Source organism: Typopeltis vanoorti, chromosome 13 (assembly GCF_054136105.1).
Source record: "Typopeltis vanoorti isolate ZY-2024b chromosome 13, IOZ_Tvanoo_1.0, whole genome shotgun sequence".
NCBI lineage: Eukaryota > Metazoa > Arthropoda > Arachnida > Uropygi > Thelyphonidae > Typopeltis > Typopeltis vanoorti.
The window spans coordinates 120069374-120091336 of record NC_143561.1 but is presented as its reverse complement, the minus strand read 5'-3'; the positions used below and the strand labels follow the sequence as shown (position 1 = coordinate 120091336).

At 36.8% G+C, this 21963-nt stretch overlaps 1 protein-coding gene across 1 annotated transcript in view; it reads right to left on the bottom strand.

Moving 5' to 3' along the window:
• The window catches only part of LOC150100500 (uncharacterized), a 62773-nt gene extending 57123 nt beyond the window's left edge, over window positions 1–5650 (bottom strand). The window contains exon 1 of the mRNA XM_090402546.1: window positions 5428–5650. Coding sequence (XP_090258672.1) covers window positions 5428–5553 — 126 coding nt within the window. The 5' untranslated portion in view covers window positions 5554–5650. The remainder of the gene's footprint in view (window positions 1–5427) is intronic.
• Between the last annotated feature and the right edge of the window lie 16313 nt (window positions 5651–21963).

The following is a 21963-nucleotide window of genomic DNA, read 5'->3' as shown; positions in this document are numbered from 1 at the left end:
AGTGGGCTTAGGACTTGATAATCCAGAAACCCAACAGTGAACAACAAATTATTTTGATATTTGTTCAAATTTGTTTTCATTCCTCATTCTTTTCCTTTCTTCTGGAAAGCACTCTTTAATGATTCTGAATATGACGCACATCAAAACTGTTCACACACAGTAATTCTAAAGTATTATCCATTTTTAATTATTCACTATCCTTTGGTGCTTTCATTTTATTTCTCTATATATTTTAATCTTTAGACATTTTTATATTTTGTCTTTCACAATTTTTGTTGTTTTTAAATTGGTAATTTATTTTAAATGGTTGTAGTTTCTCTCCAAAGTTCTTAGAATATATGTTCTATTTACATGCTGTCTAAGTTAACTTTATTATTATAAAAACACCTCCAGGAGTAGAGACTCATTAGAAGCAATAGTAAGATGCATTCTAACAGAGATGATCATACCTCATCTTAAATTGGTTAAATGTTGGCACACTAACCATCTCATTTGGTAATAAATTCCACTCGTCAACCACTCTCCATGCTGCCCTCTTATGCACCACTTTATACAACTTCCACGAACGACCTCTTCTCTATTCCCTTCCTTCCTTTAACCCTCTAAAAAATATCCTGGTATAAGCACCTCTTAACAATTAATGTTTTAATCATATCACCCCCTCTTCTGCCTATTGAACTAGTCTGTAATTTACATTCTCTCAACCTGTCTTCATAGTCAGTATTCCACAATCCTAATATTGCTTCTCGCCAAGGAATGCAGGCGAACAAATCTATGCACAGTAGTCCAGATGTGATCTGATCAAAGCCTTATACAACAAAATGACCAAATCCTTATTTCTATTTGTCAGTGTTGTTCTTAGTATACTGGCATTTCCTTGTGATGTTTTTATAATTTTTGCAATATGTCCCTTGAACTTCAATTCTTTATCCCATGCTTCCTCCACCTCCTGTAATACAATGTCTCCAATATGATACACAGCTTTACTTTGAGACCCAAAGTGCAAACTTTACATTTACTGATGGTAAATTGACATCACCACTTGTTAGCCCACATAGTCAACTTATTCAAATTGCTCTGAAGCACCAGTACATCTGCATCATTCCTAATAATGTTTCCCAGCTTAGCATCATATGCAAACAGCTGAATATCAACTTGCAGGCCACTGTTAATGCTATTGTGAGGTGGCCTGCAAGTTGATATTCAGCTGTTGTACTAGAACATGTGCTAGGTAAACAGCAGTGGTGTTAGAACAGAACCCTGTGGGGCTCCACTGGTAACTCTCCTGCTAAGAGACAGTCGTTTCTCAGGAGAGCAGCACTGATATCGATTAGAAAGCTAATTTGCTATCCAATCAACATGATTTTCCAATTCCATTTGCTGTAACTTACACAACAGTTTATTATGTGATAGCCTGTCAAATGCCTTTGTAAAATCCCTAAGTATCACTGTATATGAATCACCCCTATCCAAAACTGTAGTCACCTTACTATACAGTGTAACAAAATTTGTAAAATGAGACCTCCCTTTAACAAACCCATGTTGACCTCTATACAGAATCCTTTCCTTTTCCACCCAATCCTATATTCTATTCCTAGCCAATCTCCCCAAGACCTTAATAACTACTCCAGAAATGTAAACTGGTCTAATTTGAAACATCCCTTTTGCTTCTACCTTTATGCAATGGAACAATCTCACTCTTTCCACTCATTAGGGATTGTTGAGGACACTACTCTCATTAAACAACTGAGTCAACAGATGTATCGGTTCCTTAGTGCATTCTTTAATAACACATGAAATTCCACCCAGTCCAATAGCTTAATTCACATCACAAGACTTCTACCTCATTCACCTTCAAGGAAGTAAACTTACAGCATTATATATATATTATTATTCAGGCCTCCATGGAGTCAAAAGACTCATCGTGGGAGGTCCTTCCTAAGAACATAAAGTCTGTCAAGACTCATCGAGGGGAGGTTCCCCCCTAAGAAACACAAAGTCTATCATACCACTCCTTAAACTCACTGACCGTTCTCGCCCTCACCACTCTATCAGGTAATGCATTCCACGGCTCAACCACCCTCCATGCAAAGAAACCACTCCTCACCCTCTTACTCACAGTTTCCTTTCATAACTTCCAGGGATGGCCTCTTTTCATCACTCCTTCCCGCTGTTCAACCAAGTGAAAGAACTCCCCAGTGTCGACCCTGTAACCACCTCTCAACAGTTTAAAAGTCTCAATCATATCACCTCTCCTTCTTCTATCTGCCAAACTCTGCAGTCCACATTCCCTCAGCCGATTCTCATAACTATCCTTGTACAGTCCTGAGACCACCTTTGTCATCCGTCTTTGTATCTTTTCCACAGTTAATTTATCCTCTTCAAATCCTGGGGACCAAATCTGAGAACAATAATCCAAGTGTGGTCTGATCAGAGACTTATACAACGGAATGATAACCATCTTATCTCTGCAGGTCAGTGTCCTTCTCATAATTGCAGCAATCCTCTGTGTTACCTTCACCACCTTTGCACTATGTCCACTAAACTTCAGGTTTCTATCAATCATCAACCCCAGATCTCTTGTCTCCCCAACTTCCTCCAGTATAACTCCTCCCATAGAGTATGCAGCATCCCATTGATGTTTCCCAAACCTCAAGACTACACTTTGCCTCATTAAACTGACACTCCCATTCATTTGCCCATCTATCTAGCTTATTCAAATCCTCCTGCAGGGCTACCACATCTGCACTATTACTAATAATCCTTCCCAGCTTCGCATCATCTGCAAACAACTGAATATATATATATATATATATATATATATAAAAGTATTTTTATAAAGATACTAGAAAGTTAAGTATCCTTTCAAAGAGGTATGTTTTATTCGAAATATATATTAGCATCTATTTCTGATCTACTGTTGAAAGTCCAAACACTAAAGGGAGTGGGCCAATGAGTTCAAAACTCAGGAGTGCTGCTAAAAACAGTAAGATTGTTTAACAATATAATATAATAGCAATGAACTTTTTTTTATCACGAATCACCTAAAAGCAAAAATCCATACAAGTCCACTTCTAAAAACAAAAAAACAAATTTGAGACATTTAGCAAGATCTGTCAATGGTGCCTATGTGGTATAGTCAACATCACATACTATTTAGATAGAAAGATTCATGTCTGTAATTTGAAAATGCCAGAAACATTTATGGAGGCCTTATCAACTAAAGGTTAAACCACCTCATACATGGATGGCAAGAGCCTACCCACAATAACAAACAAATTGGCAAAGAACACATGCAACTGGTAGATAGAGTGGACAAGAGATATAGGATTATCTATCACAGACAAAAATTAAGTTCAGAACACCAATTCACTTTGCCACTCACTTTGACTTAACAAGGAAATCCAAGACTACTATCTGATACACAGTCGTTTAGCGATTTCACAATGCTTAAAAAAAAAAAAAAACCTTAAACACTGCTTTTCCAACTTAACGTTACCGAATTCATAAAAATGTTGCTTTCATTACTTGAAATTATTTACTTTTTTAAACCTCTCTTGTTCACATTTAAAATATCAGAAAATGCATACAATAAAATTTTATCTGATGCATGGCTATTATTTCTAAAATAACAAGTCTGATTATGGGAAAAAAAAATTATTTCTATTTAAAATGGAGAAAAATATAATGCAATGCTAAATATGTACTACTACTAGGTAGATTTTTTTTAAATCAAAATAATGCAAAGAACAATATTCATAAATTATATATGGTCTTATCCATAAGACAGCTGCAAGGTTTTCCTCATATTTTAAACTGAAGGATGATGACTCTAGCCAGAGCCATATGAATGGCTGTTTCGCTTGCTGAATATTACTATACTGTAAAAATGGAACAAAGGTGAAAGCACAATAGCATATGTCTATTTATACTATTAAAACTAATCTATATTCTCTCTGTGTGGGATTGGTAAAATGTTACAATAACTGTCGATAGAAAGAAAAGTTAAAGGACAGTTCTGAGCTAAATAACTCGCGATATCAAATATACATGGTGCATGTATATTTAAATGCACCATGACAGTAAGACATTTGATATGTTGGTGGTATGGAGGAAAGTTTGACGTTTAAAATACGCGATTTACACAGGCTTAATCACCAACGTTCAATTTATTTTTCGCATTAGAAGCAATCACGACTGCATTTTTGTGTGCACAAAACTAAAACGCGGCGCTACAATCTCGCATTTATTTTATATTTTATGCACTATGGTGAAAATTGGCTTTGAATCACGCAACACATCACATAACACTAATGAACGTTCTCTTTTTACAATACATGCAATTTTTAACAGAATGTTTGGGTTAATTTCATTTCTCAGGATTCGCTAGTCAGGCAATTTTCCTTTGTTTATGGTGATTAATTACACACACCCGAAAAGGTCCGATCAATGAGAAAAATCAAGGTAACTGAAGTAAATTAACCTAGGCGATGCAGTAACAATTAATATGAAATATAAACCATATAATCAACTTTTTTTTTTTTTTTTTTTGTATTTGTTGCTGGCTGAAAGCCACTTGTACGTTACGAGTACGCTGAAACTACAAAATGGCCGTCCGTGAAAGTATAAAGGCTTTCGGTGGAATAATATACTTATGGTTGCCAAATACCGTTGGAAGAGCATCATTATGCGTGGTCAACTCAAGTGCGATCATTAGGTATATATACATATTTTAAATTAATCACAGCTTCTAACACGCGATTCATTGAAATTCATCAAGGTATTTTCACTGGTAACTGCCGGAGAAATGGATATGACATCTCGATTTTTTTTATTCGGCATTACTTCTTATACACAAAACGAATATTGAAAAACAAAAATTAAATTCTGGCACCTTTATAAATAACGCAATACGCCATAAGGAAATTTTACCAAATACATAAGTGTATATAGATATTACATACACACACACACGCAAACATTTTTGGACATTTAATATTATATTATGCATTCTTTTCGTTGCCAAATATTAATTCAAAATTTAATTACTCCTTTAATCGATTACTGATATCCAGAAGCAGATTAAGAATATCAATAAATAAGCAAATAGTTCTCCAACATACGACTGTTATTGGTCAAATAACAAACGTCAAGAGACCAGACAACCCTATGCAGTTGAAATACACCAAGGGTGTGCCCTACGTTCGCTTTTTTCCCCCTCCATTTATTTTGTAAACGCTTGGAAATATTGTGCTTTAAGCCAAGGTGTAGTTTTTTCTTTCATAATTTTTTTAAATAATAATATGGTAATTTACACAACATAAACTAGGAAAGATCAAGTAGAGGCCTAATTGCGATTAGTCACTCTTTAGGCTTAGAACCACTCCCTACAGAATATCATTGTAACAAAATTTACGTATATCTTACCGGTTTCACACCAGCATCTCTTTCATATTTGGCCCACACTGCTCCATCCTGTAATCCGGCAATAGCCGCTATTCTACAAGATACCTGAGCACAAATCTGGTTGTCTACGTAGGCCTGCCAAGACATGGTGACACACAATACTCCACAATGCCGGTCAGATCTCCTACACGAGCAGAAGAGTTGCACTTATGTGTCCAACAAAAGCCGGGAAGCTTTCTCTGTGCTTACGTCTCTTTGTATTCCTCCGCCCTGAATCCGTTCGTTTAACACGTGTGATTTTATGTCGTATGAATCTCTTTAAAATATTATTTTCAATATGCCTTACTTTTAATTAGAAAATGACTGTATAGTTCTTAACTGTGTAAAATATGCAATTTTGCTATAGTCCTAATAACACTTATTTCATTAATACTTGTGATATAAAATGAATGTCAAAATTATTTAAGAAGATATTGGTAGAAAGAAAACTGAAACTAAAGAACGAGTAAACCAGAAAATATCACCATGCTGAGTTTGAGGATTAATTATACTTAGAAATACCAGTAATCATAGACAGAAATCTAAAAAAAAGCATTACTTTCGCGTGGTTACATGATAACGTTTCCATAATACTGGATAGCCGGAATTGATATTGCCAACTAGAGGTTCTACATAATTTTTAGCCGATTCCTAAGTTCGTAAACCTCTGGCGTAGGTAAGTAGATTTTGCTTTCTGCCGGAAATTCATGTTTTAATCCCGCAACTCAGGAAAAAATCGATCATAGAACTTATATTATTTTTGACAATAGGCGGTTAGGATCAGGAACATGACATGGTGGGAAGTTGTCTACCCTGTCTGAATCTCCAAGTCGTCGGGGACTATGAACAAATAATGATGAAAGACTGCATTTCAATTTCTAAACTAAAAGGGGTCGTCTATTTCCTGTGGAGAATAAAATAGACAAGAGAATTTTTATATTTATCGCAAAAAATCATGAGCAGACTAGAAAACAGATCGCCCAACTATTATTATTAATAGTCAAATATTTTAAGACATAAATAATTATATGTGAAACCAAGTGCTAAAAGTTTGTAAAACTATAGGCACATCAGTCACGTGTCCGGACAAAGAGTTAGATAATCCACTTCAAGCCGCTGATAAGGATGATGATTTCACACTAGATTAAGAATTCTCACTATTCATTAACACTAAGAACAGAATTCACACATTCAATTATTAGTATTCAATAGTCACCTATATGCTTTCATAGACATGAGATAACGTCTATCTATATGAAAGAGACTCAGTGACTATAACTTTTTACAAGCAGATCTTAGCTGGTCCAGAGGTAGCTGATGTTTGATGTAATCAAATAGAAATTCAGGTTCTTTAATCTCTCAACTCAGAAAAATTAACCCTAGAATTTATACAGTTTCCGACAATAATAGGGTTTGGAAAGATCATGCGATGACAACAGCTGTTTGCTGTACTCTTTCCCTGAAGCCTCCAAAATCATCAGTAGCTATTGAGTCAGTGGTAGTGCACAGCTCATATGGAGACAGCCTGTCATCTGTAACTTACTTTCTAGAAAATTAGTTGCAGATGAAAGTTCTGCTTTGAGCAATAAAAGAGAGATGAATTAAATACTTGTAATTATATATTTTTTCTTTTAATTTACAGTAGTCTCATACATAACACCAAAGATATCCAGTAGGTGTCATTTTATTCCTCAAGATATGCCCAATTAATAATGAAAAAATTAAACAGCAGGCTGTATACTGACTTATTCCAAAACGAAATACAGCATCCTTTCTGGTTAAAACCTAAGATCTCTTATTTTTTCTGTTTTAACTAATGACCCAAATTGCTCCCTTTACTTCTTTATAGAAACTTCCCCCTATTTTGATCATTATTACAATGTTGGAATTTCGATATCTCTAGTGTCCTGGATCATATAGTTCCAGGATTCTAATTTCTTAGACTACTTTTAACTATTATGCTATACTCAATACTATTACAAACCCATTTTATGAGGACTAAGTGCTCTTCCGTTGTAGGTTCCCATCGTAATAGTGTTTGGAAGATGACAAACTGTCAGTTGTGGCTCACTCATATTCAGTCAAAAAAAAAAAAAACCCTCTGTCTACCACAGAAATGTTCCTGAAGTCAGTGATAACATTCGAACTGAATTATTTTCGAACCAAATAGTGCATACATAATCTTTCCTGCAGCATGGTGGCAGTATCATACATAAACTGCTCAAAAGTATCCGGATACCCCTCTGTGATTCAAAAACTGACTTCTAGATGTCACTACGACCTCACATACTGGTATGAAAGGAGGTACGGAGCTGTGTGTTGTTCAGTGATAAGAAGTACGAGCGGATTCGGTAGGTCAAGGAAGCTCAGTGACTTCGAACGTAGACTGGTTATTGGTTGCCACATCAGAAAGAAATCTGTCAGAGAAACAAAAACCATGGTCAGGTAGGCCGCGTTTAATGACAGACAGGGACCGTCGATCGTTGAAAAAGGTGGTTCGTGGAAATCGCCAGACATTGCGTGAAACAATCATGTGGGAGTTCCGCAGTGCTACTAACTGCTCAACCAGCACCATGACTGCGTGGAGAGTTAAGAGGAATGGGGTTCCATGGTCGAGCAGCTGACAAAAACCAAACATTTCTCCTGTGAACGCTAAACCCCACCTGTAGTGGTGTAAAGAGGGATGTCAGATGCCACTGGACAGTGGACAACTGGAAACGTGTGATTTGGAGTGATGAATCACGGTTTTCCATGTTACAGTCCGATGGGAACGTCTGGGTATGGCGAATGCCTGAAGAACGATTCCTGCAATTGTGTGTAGTGCCAACAGTGAAATTTGGAGGAGGTGGTGTTTTTCATAGAATGAACTTGGCCCTCTCGTAACACTAAATGGAAATCTAAATGCAGAAGGATACAACGACATTTTGACACGTTGAGTACTGTCTACGGTAGAACATCAATTCGGTGATGACCATTGTCTGTATCAGCATGACAATGCTACCTGCCATAAAGCAAGGTGTGTGAGTGAAGGGTTTGTGGACAATAACGTTCCAGAAATGGACTGGTCGGCCCAGAGCCCTAACCTGAATTCCATAGAACACCTTTGGGATTAATTAGAACGCTGACTTCGCTCCAGACCCTAACAACCCACATCACGAACTGCTCTGGCTACAGCTCTTCTGGAAGAATGGCTGCCTTTCCTCCAGAGATGTTCTGAGACATGGTAGAAAGTATCACCGGCAGGGTTAGAGCTGTAACAGAAGCAAATGGTAGACCCACCGCGTATTAATGTCCACTGCTGGAAATCGTGTCACAGGAAAAGTCTGATTACAGTTTCGAGTAGACCTCTGGATACTTTTGATCAGATAGTGTACTAGAAAAAGCAAAGTGAAAAAAAAACAATCAGCTAAGGCCTATTTATTTCCTTAAAAGGAGTAGGTGAGGCCGCTTTAGTCACACAGGTAGCCAATTGTAGATAGCTGGCCCGAGACTATTACTAATTTAAGCAGCATCCAGTGAAGAGATAGCTAAGAGGTGCCTCAATCTTCTGTTCCCTAACACAATATTTTTGGTTGTATGGTCGATTTTCTTGACTTTTCGAGAGAAAAAACCTGCTTTCCCGTGCCAGAAATCGGGAAGGTCAAAGAAAGGCCTAGAAAAACTTCCTCTAATCACCGACTAGAATTGAACCTAGGTTATTCTCCAGGCGGCCTAGCGATAACGAGAGTAAACGTCACTTTTTACTGATCTACACAGGTTCACTAAAGAAAAAAAAATCTATGTATTGATAATATTAAACACGAGATGATATACTGCTTGGAAATAAGTCAATGGACATCCTAGTGCGAAGAACAAATAGCCGGGGCACTCACCTTAACAAGATATAAGACCTCCGTTCGCTGCAGTATCCCACAGGGCATGGATTTCAGAAGAGTACGATAGCAATCACTGGGAATTTTTGACCCTTCTTCCTATAGGCATGTATTGAGGTCAGGACTGTAGTGGAGTGGACGTTCCTTGATCTCATCCGAAGCTCCAGTTCAAACAGCTATTCCTTAGGGTTGATATCAGAGATCAATGAAGGCTAGTCAAGTGTGATGTTCATGTCCACAAACCACTCAGTTGCAGCAGCCTTATGACACGGCACATTTTCTTGCTAAAAGAAACATTGGTCCCGTAAAAGACGCTACAAAGTAGGAAGCATTGCATTGTCCAGAATGTTCAGATGTTTACAGCACCCCAAAGAGAAGTCCAAGGCTAAACCTAATATACTAAATCACATCACTTCCGAATTTCATAGTTATGTACTCTGGTAAGAGATGTTCATCGAGTATCAGCTGCACCCACATCCGTCGGGAGAGGGAGTAGCGTGATTCGTCGCTGCATAACAACTTTCCAAGCTTCCACGTCCCCATGTACGCGCACTTTGCACCAATGAAGACGATATTGCACGTTGGTTCGGGTAATATATGGCTTGCGTGTTGTGTTCTTACCATGGACTCCCATGTTGTGGGCCTCGGATCTGAATATTTTTGTGCAGATTGTGTTCCATTCGATGCCGAACTCCGTATTCAACGTGTCGGCCGACGAATGGCGGATTTTTACAAATTATCCTTCGTACCACCCGCAATTTAGTCCTGCTTGGAAGCATCACATCTTTCAATTTATACTGGCTACAAACGTGACATGCCCATGGGGATATACACTTACTTCTTTCCAAGCAGTGTATTAACACGTCTAAACCTTTTAGGTCACAAATAGTATATCTGATGAAATTAAATATCTTCAGAAGAAAATACAATAATATAGTACATATTATTTAGTTTTTTTATTTATTACATGTTGGCTATAGTGATGTATTTATGCTAGATGTCAACTACATTTTCTGTTGCATTGATAACTAGATTGAATCGATTCACATTTAGGTCAGGATTAAATACATCTATGATTACTCCAATGAACCTTACTAATTATAATTGTATCATCATTTTAACCAGTTACTTATTTTTGAAAGCCAATGATAATCGTGTTTCATAAACTTAAGTTTAAATACACTAATTATCTGAAAATCGACCTTAGAGACTACACTATTTCAAACATTTAAAATAGTGTTAGGGACCGCCAAACGACGCCACTTTTAGTCGTCTCTTCACTGCGTGCAGCTTAAACTAGTGACAGGTTTAGGCCAACTATCTCTGATTGGCTTGCAGTGGAGACTGAACTGCCCACTCAGTCTCCAAAAGTAAGATAGGGCAAAACATCCTCGCCTGCTCCCTATAAGGGTATAAAAGGTATTAGCTGATTTTGATAATTATCTGAATAACAATGAAGAAAATATGGCATGGCAAATTTGTTACACATATTCCACAGAATTATTCTTGGCCTGAGAGCCCTGTGGAAATGATATTCGCTTACACACTGTTATCTATTAAAGCAAACGTCATAGAAGAAACATTATTTATAGGTTCGATTATAATCGAAGATTAATGATATACTTTCGAGGACTTTCTTTGCCAAGAGACTGAATTAGTCAATATTTGGCATAGGTAAGTAGGGTTCCCTATCCAGAAACGTGGATATTTCTATTCGGCAGTTCCGTTTTTTTTTTTTAAATTGATCATATAGAGCTCACAATATGCAGCATGTGTAGCTCAGTGTAAGTAGCGTTTGCATCTTCAGCATTAAGCCGCCTGAAAAAGACCTAAGTTAAATTCTAATTAACGACTACAGGAACTTTTTCTAATACTTTCTTTGATATCTGGCAATGGGAAGCAAGGTTTTCAACCTGTAAACTCAAGAAAAGCAACCGTGGAATCCACACTATTTCAGACAATAAGTATAATGTTAGGATTAGGGACCACGTGATGTAGGTAATTATCAGCCATCTCTTCAATAAATGCCTTGTACATTTTGCGATAGTCTTGGGACAACTACCTCGGATTGGTTACCAGCAGAGATCAAACTTTCTCCTCTGTCTCCAAAAGTTAGACAGGGCTAAAATCGGCCTCGCCTGCTCCCTATAGCAGAATAAAAAACGTTAGAAGTAAACTCACACTATGTCAAATATAATGAATACGTTTTAGAATACATGGTCACGAGATGATCGGTATAATTCTCTTCTGAGGTCAGTTGTCAATGATAATGAGTAGGTATAGCCCAGCTCCCTTTCAATCTTCAAAAAGTTAGTTAAAGCTAAATGCGTTCTGCCTACACACTATTTTGAAAGAAATAAAGGCAGGAGTATTTATTTTTCTTATAATTAATTCTAACACATGACATAAATTCAACAGCATAAAAAGATCTTAAGAAATAAAATAATCCATCTCTCTTGTATACAGTCTTTAATTAAAGTTTTAGAAATATTCCAAAAAAAGTTATCAATTTCATGCAGAATTATAGCTTTCAGTTATTTGGTTTATAACAAATAATTAAAATGATCTCATAGAATAATTGTATGCAAGTTGCGTTTAAAAAAATATGTGGATGGATTATACACATTTATATGAGAGCATATTGTCTTCTAGATAAACCAAAATATATTGTTTAAAAATCGTAACTAGCTAAGCAGAAGTGGCGTTTGCACTCTACAGCGCTTGACCACGACGAAGGATGTTCGAATCTTGTCTCCGACTAGAAGAACTTTTTCTCGACCGGTTCCAGAGTTAGTCAATCTCTAGCACAGGTTAGCGGGTTTTTCCTCCCGGAAACTCGGGTTTTTCGTCCCGTAAACTCAAGAAAATCGGCCGTCGAACCCACACTATTTTCAGACATTAAATATATTGTGTTAGGGACCACCAGATAGCAGCACTTACTAGCCGCCTTCTTCACTGCGTGCCGATTAATTAGTGATAGCCTTGGGCCAGCTATCTCTAATTGGCTACCAGTGGAGATTGAACTGCCCACTCAGTCTCCAAAAGTTAGATAGAGCTAAAAAACGGCCTCACTTACTCCCTATAAGGGAACAAAAAGGCGGTAACTGAATTTTTTAAATTATTTTAACGGTGTCTCCATGGAGTCAAAAGACTCATCGGGGGAACCTGACATTGACACACTAATCATTATTTACGCAATACCTGTCATACTTCTTAAATTCATTCACAGTTGAAGCATTCACAACCACCTCTGCAAAGCATTCCACCCATTCACAAACCTCCAAGTAAAAAATCTAGTCCTAACACCCTTCTTAACCAGACTCTTAAACAATCTCCAGGGATGGCCCCTCGTTCTCTCATATCCTGCACTGGTCTTAAAAATATTATCAGTATTAATCCTGTAAAATACCTTGAACCATCTAAATACCTCTATCATGTCTCCTCTCCTACGTCTATCAGCTAGTTTTTGGAGCCCACAGATCGTCAATCTATCCTCATAGGGAACATCCCACAGACCTGCAACAATATTTGCAACTCGCCTCTGAATCCTCTCCACCACTTCCCCAAATAAAGTGTGAAATATTATTTCACACCTTGATTCTTAAGGTCTTCATTATTGTGCTAATACGCCTCCTACTTCCATATTGCTAAACTGCGATTGAAAAAATCATTACAGTTTCGAATGTAGTCGAATGCCAGAATACAGACTTTTTTTGTTGTCAGTTTCCGAGTTACACGATCGTCTGCTCAGGTATGCAGGGTTTTTCACCCAGAAACTTCCGATTTGAATACTTAAATGGGGAAAAAAATGATCTCATAACTCGAACTATTTCAGCAATACAGTATACCATTCAGAGTTCTTACTGGCATACTGCATTTGAACTCAGACATCTATTGTCTGAGTTCAAATGCGAGTTTTCCAAACGCTGATTTCGAAATCGAAGTTCCCAACATACTCCATTTTGGGAATAAAAAAGACGATAGATGATTTATTTTATTTTAATATTTTAAACATATTGTATTTACAATGAATGGGTGTAGCGGTAAGGAAACTATCTCGATATTAAATGAATGGAAGAAAGACATATTCAAGACACGCTGCCGAATAGATGTACTCTTTATACATCTTTTTGAGACAATTCGCCAGTGATTTTTGGCACTGACACTTTATTTCCTCCCGAAGAAAAAAATTGTTTATAATCCTGCATTATATGGGAATATATCGCTGAATGTAGATATGATTTCAAACATATACTATAGCATGGATCATGAATATGAGACGATAATACTTGTCTTCTCTTTTGTTGTTGCTTTACAGTTGACATGCAGTAATTATTTTTTGTTTTAATTAATTATATAAGACAAAAAAGGTTTCGCAATGCATTTGTTTTCCTAGTCTTCTCATACATCTTTTTTATGTTAAATTTATTTTGTTTAGAACCAAAAGTAATTTTTTGCTGAGAGTAAGACATATTACTCTAATGATGATGCAAATCACTACTAGATGTCACAATATATTTTTAACATTAACATGACAATATTTTCTGAAACTGGTAACTTAAAAACAAAAGGGCTAGAACAATAAAAACCATACTTTCACACAGCCACATTAATCCTGATTAACTGAAGTATTAAAACGAGCACTGACTAGCCAAAAACTCAACTGTAGGTGTCTGCTAAGAAAGAAGTCTACTCCACACCACTTTCCAAAACGTTACTTAACGCCAAAAGAGTGGAGGAATTGGAAGAGTTGGTTAAAGATAAAATTCAGGAATTGGTAGATAAATATAGGATACTGTCTGGAAAACAGCATGATTTTGTAAAGGATAGGTCATTTTCAGTACTCAGTTTTTATAAAATGATAGCAATTTGATAAGGAGAGTAGGTATATGATGATAGGGCTGGACTGTGTTAAAGCATTTCAGAAGACACCCCATGGAACTCTCTTACATAAATTGGAGTAAATGGGTTTCAATGTGAAGTTAGTAATTTGGATAACATATAATGGCCGATGAGCAGATATCAGAATAATTTATGGAGAAGTCCAAATGAAGGCGTCGGACTCGCAGTGCACCACAGGACTATAATGGGTTTCTGTTGTTTAGCTTGCATCTTAATGATAGAGGAAATTATCAGAGGACAAATATTCAGTTATTTGCTAAACATGTAAAACTACATAATCCTTGTAAAACGAATTTTAGAGACTGAGAGTAAGCACAAAAAAGAATAACTGTCATTTTAATGTAGCGAAGTATTAGGCTTAACATGACACTTAAGGATGAAAAGTTTCTGTAATACACTGTTTCTCAAAGTGTGATGCGCGTACCCTCGGGGGTATGCGAAAGGTCTTAAGGGGATACGTGCAATTTTCGGTTTATTTTAAACGTATATATTTTTCAATAAATTATAAATTATGTATGAATTCTCCTATTCAGATTGCGAGTTACTATCGCCTGGACGTGAACGTCATGGCGACAGAAACTCATTCCCTGTGGTAAACAACATGCCCCCCCCCCCCCAACAGCGTCGCTATACTGAAGACACAAGAAAAATAAGTAGTTTTATTGTATCACTGAATAAGGTACAGACATTTGCAGTCTGTGTAATATATTTCTCAACAATATAGTGCAATTAGACACTGGAATAAAAACGACACTAACCAATAAATCTCCCCTATATAACAGAAATTGCTGTATAAACTCAAGTAAAACCATGTTACCGGTGCAATATATGGTTTTGCTTGACACCACCTACGTCGTGAACTTGTTAAAACTAAGAAATATATACTGCATGTGTTTAAGATATTATGGAATTCGGTTGAAGAGAATTAGCATTTCAACTCAACTGTTGGCTTGCCTTTTGTCTTGGGTTCGCACGATTTTTTGTTAATACGGTACCAATCATATGCACTTCTTCACAGCTGCTCTACTGGCTTATCCTTGTTGTCTGTTTCGAGTTCTGCTTTTACTTCTCATTAGTTTCACTTTCATTTCATAAGGAAACTGTCCTCGATGCCAAAAGTAGCGATAGCGAATAGGAGCTTCTTGGTAAGTCACACCATTTTCAGTTTTTTTTTTTTTTTTTTTTTTGAAAAATTTAGTTTCCGAAAATCCCCGCATATATCTCGACCACAATTTTTTAGCTTTAATTTTGGGAAAAAAGTGCGGGTTATATTCGAGTGAATGCGGTGTAATATTTCAGCTTTCAAATTCTTGAGTATGGATCATTGGCTTAAAGACTGGATTTATAAAACACACAGAGAGCAATATAACAAATATAAGCAACAAGAAAATGTTGATATTGTATCTGGATCAAATGAAATTAATAAGGGTGTGTCGTCTGACATCTCTAGAGAACCAACTGGGAAGAAGATGAAAATCTTCGTATGATATGAATTACTTGAAATTTGGATTTTCATGAATGGGAAATGAAGAGGAACCTATTCCAAATTTTGTTCTATTAAAAATAAATCATTTTTTTTACATGTATAAATTCAAATAAAATAGATATTTACAATGAAATATACTTTATTTTGATAAGGGTACTTGGTACTAATGAAAATTTAAGAAGGGGTATGCAGATATCTGAAGCTTGAGAAATACTGGTGTAATACATTGATGGAGTGGGCACCAAGAAATTAAAGACAATGGAGATTTACGGATAATAGTTGATGCTAAATTAAAGTTCATAGCTAATATTGCAAAAGTGGCTAAAATCTCTATATGGAATAAAAGGTTATGGAAGAACACACACACAAGCAGAGATTGGGTTATTATACCTATTCCTAAAGCTTTCATACGATCTCAGCTGCATGCCAATCTTGTTACCAGGGTTCCTTGGAAAAGTGGAAGAAACAGAAACGATCCAAGAATCGGTGATCAAGATGGTGGCAAGTTTAGGAGATGAGATGTATGTGGATAGCTTGTTTACAGAAATTGGCTGCTAGGTTAAAAAGGGTGAGAACATGATAGAGACATGTTACTTAAATAGTCTGGTAGCTATGTGGAAATGGTGTTTACATCTGTATGATTGGAAGAAATGTCGTTCTAAATTCGATTCTAGTGACAGACCAGAGGAAGTATTTCTAAGCTTCTCTTCGACCTGTTCCAGAGTTAATCTCGATCAGACCAGTTATTCCTTTTGGAAACTTGGATTTTTCATCTTGTAGGACGTAAAAATCGATCATAGAACACACAATATTTCAGATATTATACTTTGTTAATGTTATGGAATGCGAGGTGGTGGCACTTGTTTCCCGTCTCTTCACTGGATGTTATTTATAATTGGTGATAGTCTAGGCCCAGCTATCTCTAATTGGCTAAAGGCTGAGTTTGACTTTCCCTTAAGCTCCAAAAGTTAGGGCTAAAACAAACTCGCCTACTTCGTATACAGGAATAAAAGCCCTCAGCGTAGTGGTAGAAAGGATTTTAGATCGATACAGTGGAATATTTTCAGTAGGTGACTAATGTGGGGAAATCCAGTCGCCATCACGGGAAATTAAGAATCGTGTACTTAGCAGGAAGACTAGATGAGGAATGGGTTGAGTGTCAGTAGCACTTTTTCAGTGAATGAATTCAAAGCGAGATATTCCAGGTATTGCAATGGATGATCAATATTTGATGAAATGTCAGTGGACTTCCCACAATTAATCTATGGACTCCATGGAGATGCACATATAATTTTTATGATCTGTTGTGTTATATTTTACATTAATGTCATACTGAAGCATGTGTAGCCCTGTGGAAATGCTATTTGGATCCTTGCTGCAATACCACTGTAAGAATGACCATTATAAGTTCAATTCTAGTCGGCGACTGGAGGGGGCGTTTTTCTCAGCCTTTTTCGACTAGATCCCCAGTTAATCCATCTCTGTTAAGGCAAACGGTTTCCCCAGGGCCATCGCCAGATTAGATCGAACCCTGAGGCAAACAATTAAATATCGTCCCTGATGGATTATAAGACAAAAATAAGAAAATCTCCAATTGCTATTTTGTTTTTATTACAAGATAAACATTAATGCAAAACGATTACATAATAATATTAATTAAATGTTTGCTCTACATGGATATCGCTCAATAAAACTGTTAAAGCTCTTCTAAATCCAACCAATCTTCCTTGGGTATTGCTGTTCACAAATAATTTTTAATCAGTTTAAGCTTGGAAAAACTTCTTTCCGCACTCGCTATAGTGACGGTGCCTATTGCATTATGGCTGAAAGAGCGCCCTTTTTAAGCCAAGCCGTGAGGCAGGCTGCCTCTATGTTTCACCGTTGACGGTACTGAGCTTCCCCTTACAGAAAGTCGTGATTTTCATCCTATAAACCCAAGAAAATCGACCAAGGAAAGAACACATATTTCATAAAGTATACTTATAGTGTCAGGAATTACTAGAGGGCAGTAGTTGCCACAGTAATGTCCTATCCGTGTGTTAATGAAATTCACCAATAGTCTTGGGCCAGCTATTCTGTGATTGGCTAAGGATATGGAGATAGCTGCACACTGATCTTTAAAAGTTTATTAGGACTAATTGGCCTCACCTTCAAGGAATAAAAGCTGTTAGCATGTTTCTTTTCTTTCTTTTTGTTAATATGCCATCCCTAGTTATTAACCACGCTACCGGCCAGGACGTGTGTGTATATATATATATATATATATATGTCCACATTACCATGGGCGCGAAGCGCATATTAAAATTGTAATACCATTGATATTACATTGAATTTTATGATGGATACAAAGTTTTGAGGATGTGTATTTGATCTTTAATGGCCAGTAAGGTGGTTGATGTACCGAAACATTATGAAAATCAAAGAATATTTCAAGAAACACACCGAGAGTGTATTAGAAATACAGGGTGTTCGGGATAAATTTGACATATTTATAATTAATTATATTTTTCCGTAAGTTACATGTATTAACACACTTCTCTTCATTTAAAAGTTTGGACCCTTCTTCATTCATATACAAGATGTCAGAAAGGATGGATAGCTGGAACCCACCTGAATCATGGAAGAGAATAACTTGTATCATGATGATTCGTGCCCGCCATCAAAATAAGGATATTACGACTGCTGCCCAATGCTCCCTGAATACAGTAAAAACAATCAGGCATGAACTAGAGACTTGCAATGGTGACTACGAGGATGTAGCAAGAAGAAAGATCCCTAGCAGATGATCTGATTGCGTTCGTACAGCAGAATTCCTCGCAAATCTGCAGGAACAGGTGTTGAAGAACCCTGGCATTGGAATTCGGGCTTTGTTCGTGGAGTTGCTAACTGTAGTCAAGCCCTGGATAACAAGGGTAGCCAATGGCAGGCCGTATGTATGGCAGCAGGATTCGGCCCCTTGCCACACCTCTGGGAAAAGTCAAAAATGGTTGTCTGAAAATTTCTACGACTTCACCAGTCCAAATGTTTGGCCTCCAAACTCCCCAGACCTTAACCCCATGGATTATTTTGTATGGGGCACAGTTGAAAAAGACACCAATCACACTTCCAGTAATACAAAAGCCCAGTTAATGGATAAAATTAAAACAGTTTTTGCGGCCCTTCCCAGGGAGACTGTAGCATCAGCTTGTTCGAGGTTCCGAAGCAGAATTGAAGCTGTGATCGATGCTAATGGTGGTTATTTTGAGTAAATCTTGTTGATAGTATTGTAATTAACTCTGCCTGTAATGTTTTTTTGTCAATTCATTAAATTTAATAGATACAAAGAAGATTTTCTTTTTCCTTACGAAACTGTCAAATTTATCCCGAACACCCTGTACAAGATACAAGCATAAGATTTAAAATTATGTGACGATAAGAAAGCAACAGAATTAATGCTTGGTTGGTCTCTTATTGTGGTATACAGGCACACTGTCAAGACCACACAGGAAGAAGAGAAGCCTTTTACTCGCTAACTATATATAGGAACCCACATTCCAATTTCTACAAAATGAAAACTAAGCTTGTTTTTCTTGTGTTGGAGATATGATTGCGGGACTTTCGTCTTCCATCACAAATCTGTACCCTTTACTCTTTATCGTGCTCTTCACAACTTGCTGTATCAGTCACTTTAAATGCTGGTAATTACTCTGATCTACTTGATTACTTATCTCAAAGTTTGATTTTCTGCAGTCTAAATGCCTAAGTTGTGAGATCATCTTACCTGAGGATATCATCCACTATGAAAACTGGTTTGCCTTCCCCTACAATATACGTGTCGCATTCCCTGAAATGCGACACGTATTTCTTGATAGCGAGACAGAACATAATTAGTCCATCTACCGACTAGAATAACAATTCTTATCAACATTCTGATACCTCTGACATTTTCTTAACAAACTCTCCTTCCAAAATGTGCTGTAGATATCACTTCTCTTGGCACATCAGACCATAACCATGCAGTTTCCTTCTCTGTACAACACACTTTGTCCAGCTGTTTGTGTCCTTTGAGAAGTATAGAAGTATCCCATGATTGCTACCACGCCATTCTGTGTTGGGATAGCTGCTTCCACTCACCTGATTCAAGCATGTGATTGAATAACAGATAAAATTTTAATGGATGAAGACATATCATTTATTCCATCCAACATCCACGAATGCCATTAAGACTTATTCAAGAAGTGTTGGCTTGTCTGGTTAGCATGAACACCTTCCAACCAATAGACTGCAAGTCGAATCCCCAGTGGGCATGGATATATGTGATGGCCTTTAGGTGGTAGATGAATTCATCACCTGGTGTGAACCACCCACCCCACTTACTGGAGCCATGAAATGACTTGAAAAAGTTCTCTGCTTGGTCTCTGGAGCAAGAATTACAATTATAAAAATTAACAAAAAGAGGGGAAAAAATCCTTAGCCCACCCAAGGTACAAATGCATGAGTGTGAATCACATAAAAAGTGTGGAATTCGAAAAAAGTAAATAAAAAAGAAAAGCTTAGCATCTTATTGCATATAGCTCATGTTCAAGCCCCAAACTCCAACTTCACATGAAACCTAACCCACAGCTCACAATGGTATCAATAAATCCAATTCTAATTTTGAAAGGGCCAAATTCAGAAAAGTTGCCTCTTGTTCAAATGACAGCAAGCCTTCTCATTATTATTTTAATGGCTAATATAGTCTACTTTTGTTTAGGAGTGCCCCTTTTTTTACAATGTCATTGACTCTTTACCCAAATTTCTAGGACATTACTGAAGTGTTATAAAAATTAATATATGAAGAATAAAAAAGGAGAAATTTTGGACATACCTTTCTGGATGTTGTTTTCTCTCTCTCCTTATTCTGGCGATGTGCCTTCGTATGCTGTTAAAGAAATACACTGTTAACGGAAGGGTTTTTTTAGGGGTGGGGGTAAAGTAATGTAGGGGAATTATTTGAAAAAATTTTTTTAAATATTGTATAAATATTATTATTATTAAGGTGGGTAGAGAGCGTTTTGGGAGGGGGGGTGAGAGAAGGATCTGAAGAGAGGAATTTTCTTCTTCTTTATAACACTTCAGTAATGCCCTAGAAATTCAGGTAAAGAGCCAATGACATTGTAAAAAAAAGGGGAATTCCTCAATGAAAATAGGCTATATTAGCTATTAAAATAATAGTTTATTTTAGAGGAGTAACATGGGAATTTTTCCAGAAATAATAGCTATAAACTTTCTCATTTTTGAGCAAGGCCACTGGGTACAACTTTTGCCTATCAGATTTCTGCTACTTTCACATCCTAATGGTACTAAAGTAACATCAACCAAAGAAAAGGCTGATCAACTGGTATTACTCCTCTCCCTAGTTTGCTACAATACAGACCATGACAAAGTACCATCTCCTTCAAGTTACAAATAGCTTGCTTTATACCTCCATCTTTCTTCAGCAAAAAAAAAAATTAGGATGCTGAAAGTATCGTCTAGTTATTCAGTTCTCCCAAAAATCATGAAACCTTCAAATTTCTTTGCTCCAGGAGATATACCAGATAATCAAAGATCAGCAATGTGAATTCCCTCAGTGTCAAAATAATTTCAAAAAATCACTGCCTTCCTGCCTAACTTGACATTATATTGGATTTTTCACAGTGGTCTGTCTCAAAGTACCATCTTCTGGTTTATTGTTTGAAACAGGGTTGATAGTTTCCTCTGCTGAGATTTCTTCACCAATGCTCCATGGTCTTCTGCTGTCATTGTCTTATTACATTAACTACTCCAGTGACCTCAATTCCTATCCTAGTTTTGCCAATAAATGTATGCTCTGTTCCTCTTCTACATATGACAATTCATGTAATGTACAATCAATCATTAGAAGCTTGAAGAACTATTATATCGTTCTAAAAATAAATCCTCTTATTTTTCAAAGGGAGCAGCCACAGCTTTTTTTAGCTTTAACCATAACGTTTTGAAGACTACTGGGCAGCTAGTCTCCATCCTTCAAGCATTTACTGAGAGTCTGAACTAACAATAAATCAAAGCTTTTCAGGAGAGAAAGAGTACAAAAGACAACCAAACAATTGCCACCACTTCAGCTGTAAATTCCATAAATCTCAATGGACCTAAGAGTTGGGTTAGAAAAACACTTTATGTTTTTTTTTTATATCCACTAGCTAAAAATTTGTGGTGAAGGTAGGTGATTTCAGTAGCAATAGCTATGTCAGGAGAGCCTTAGCTGTATCAATTTGTGAT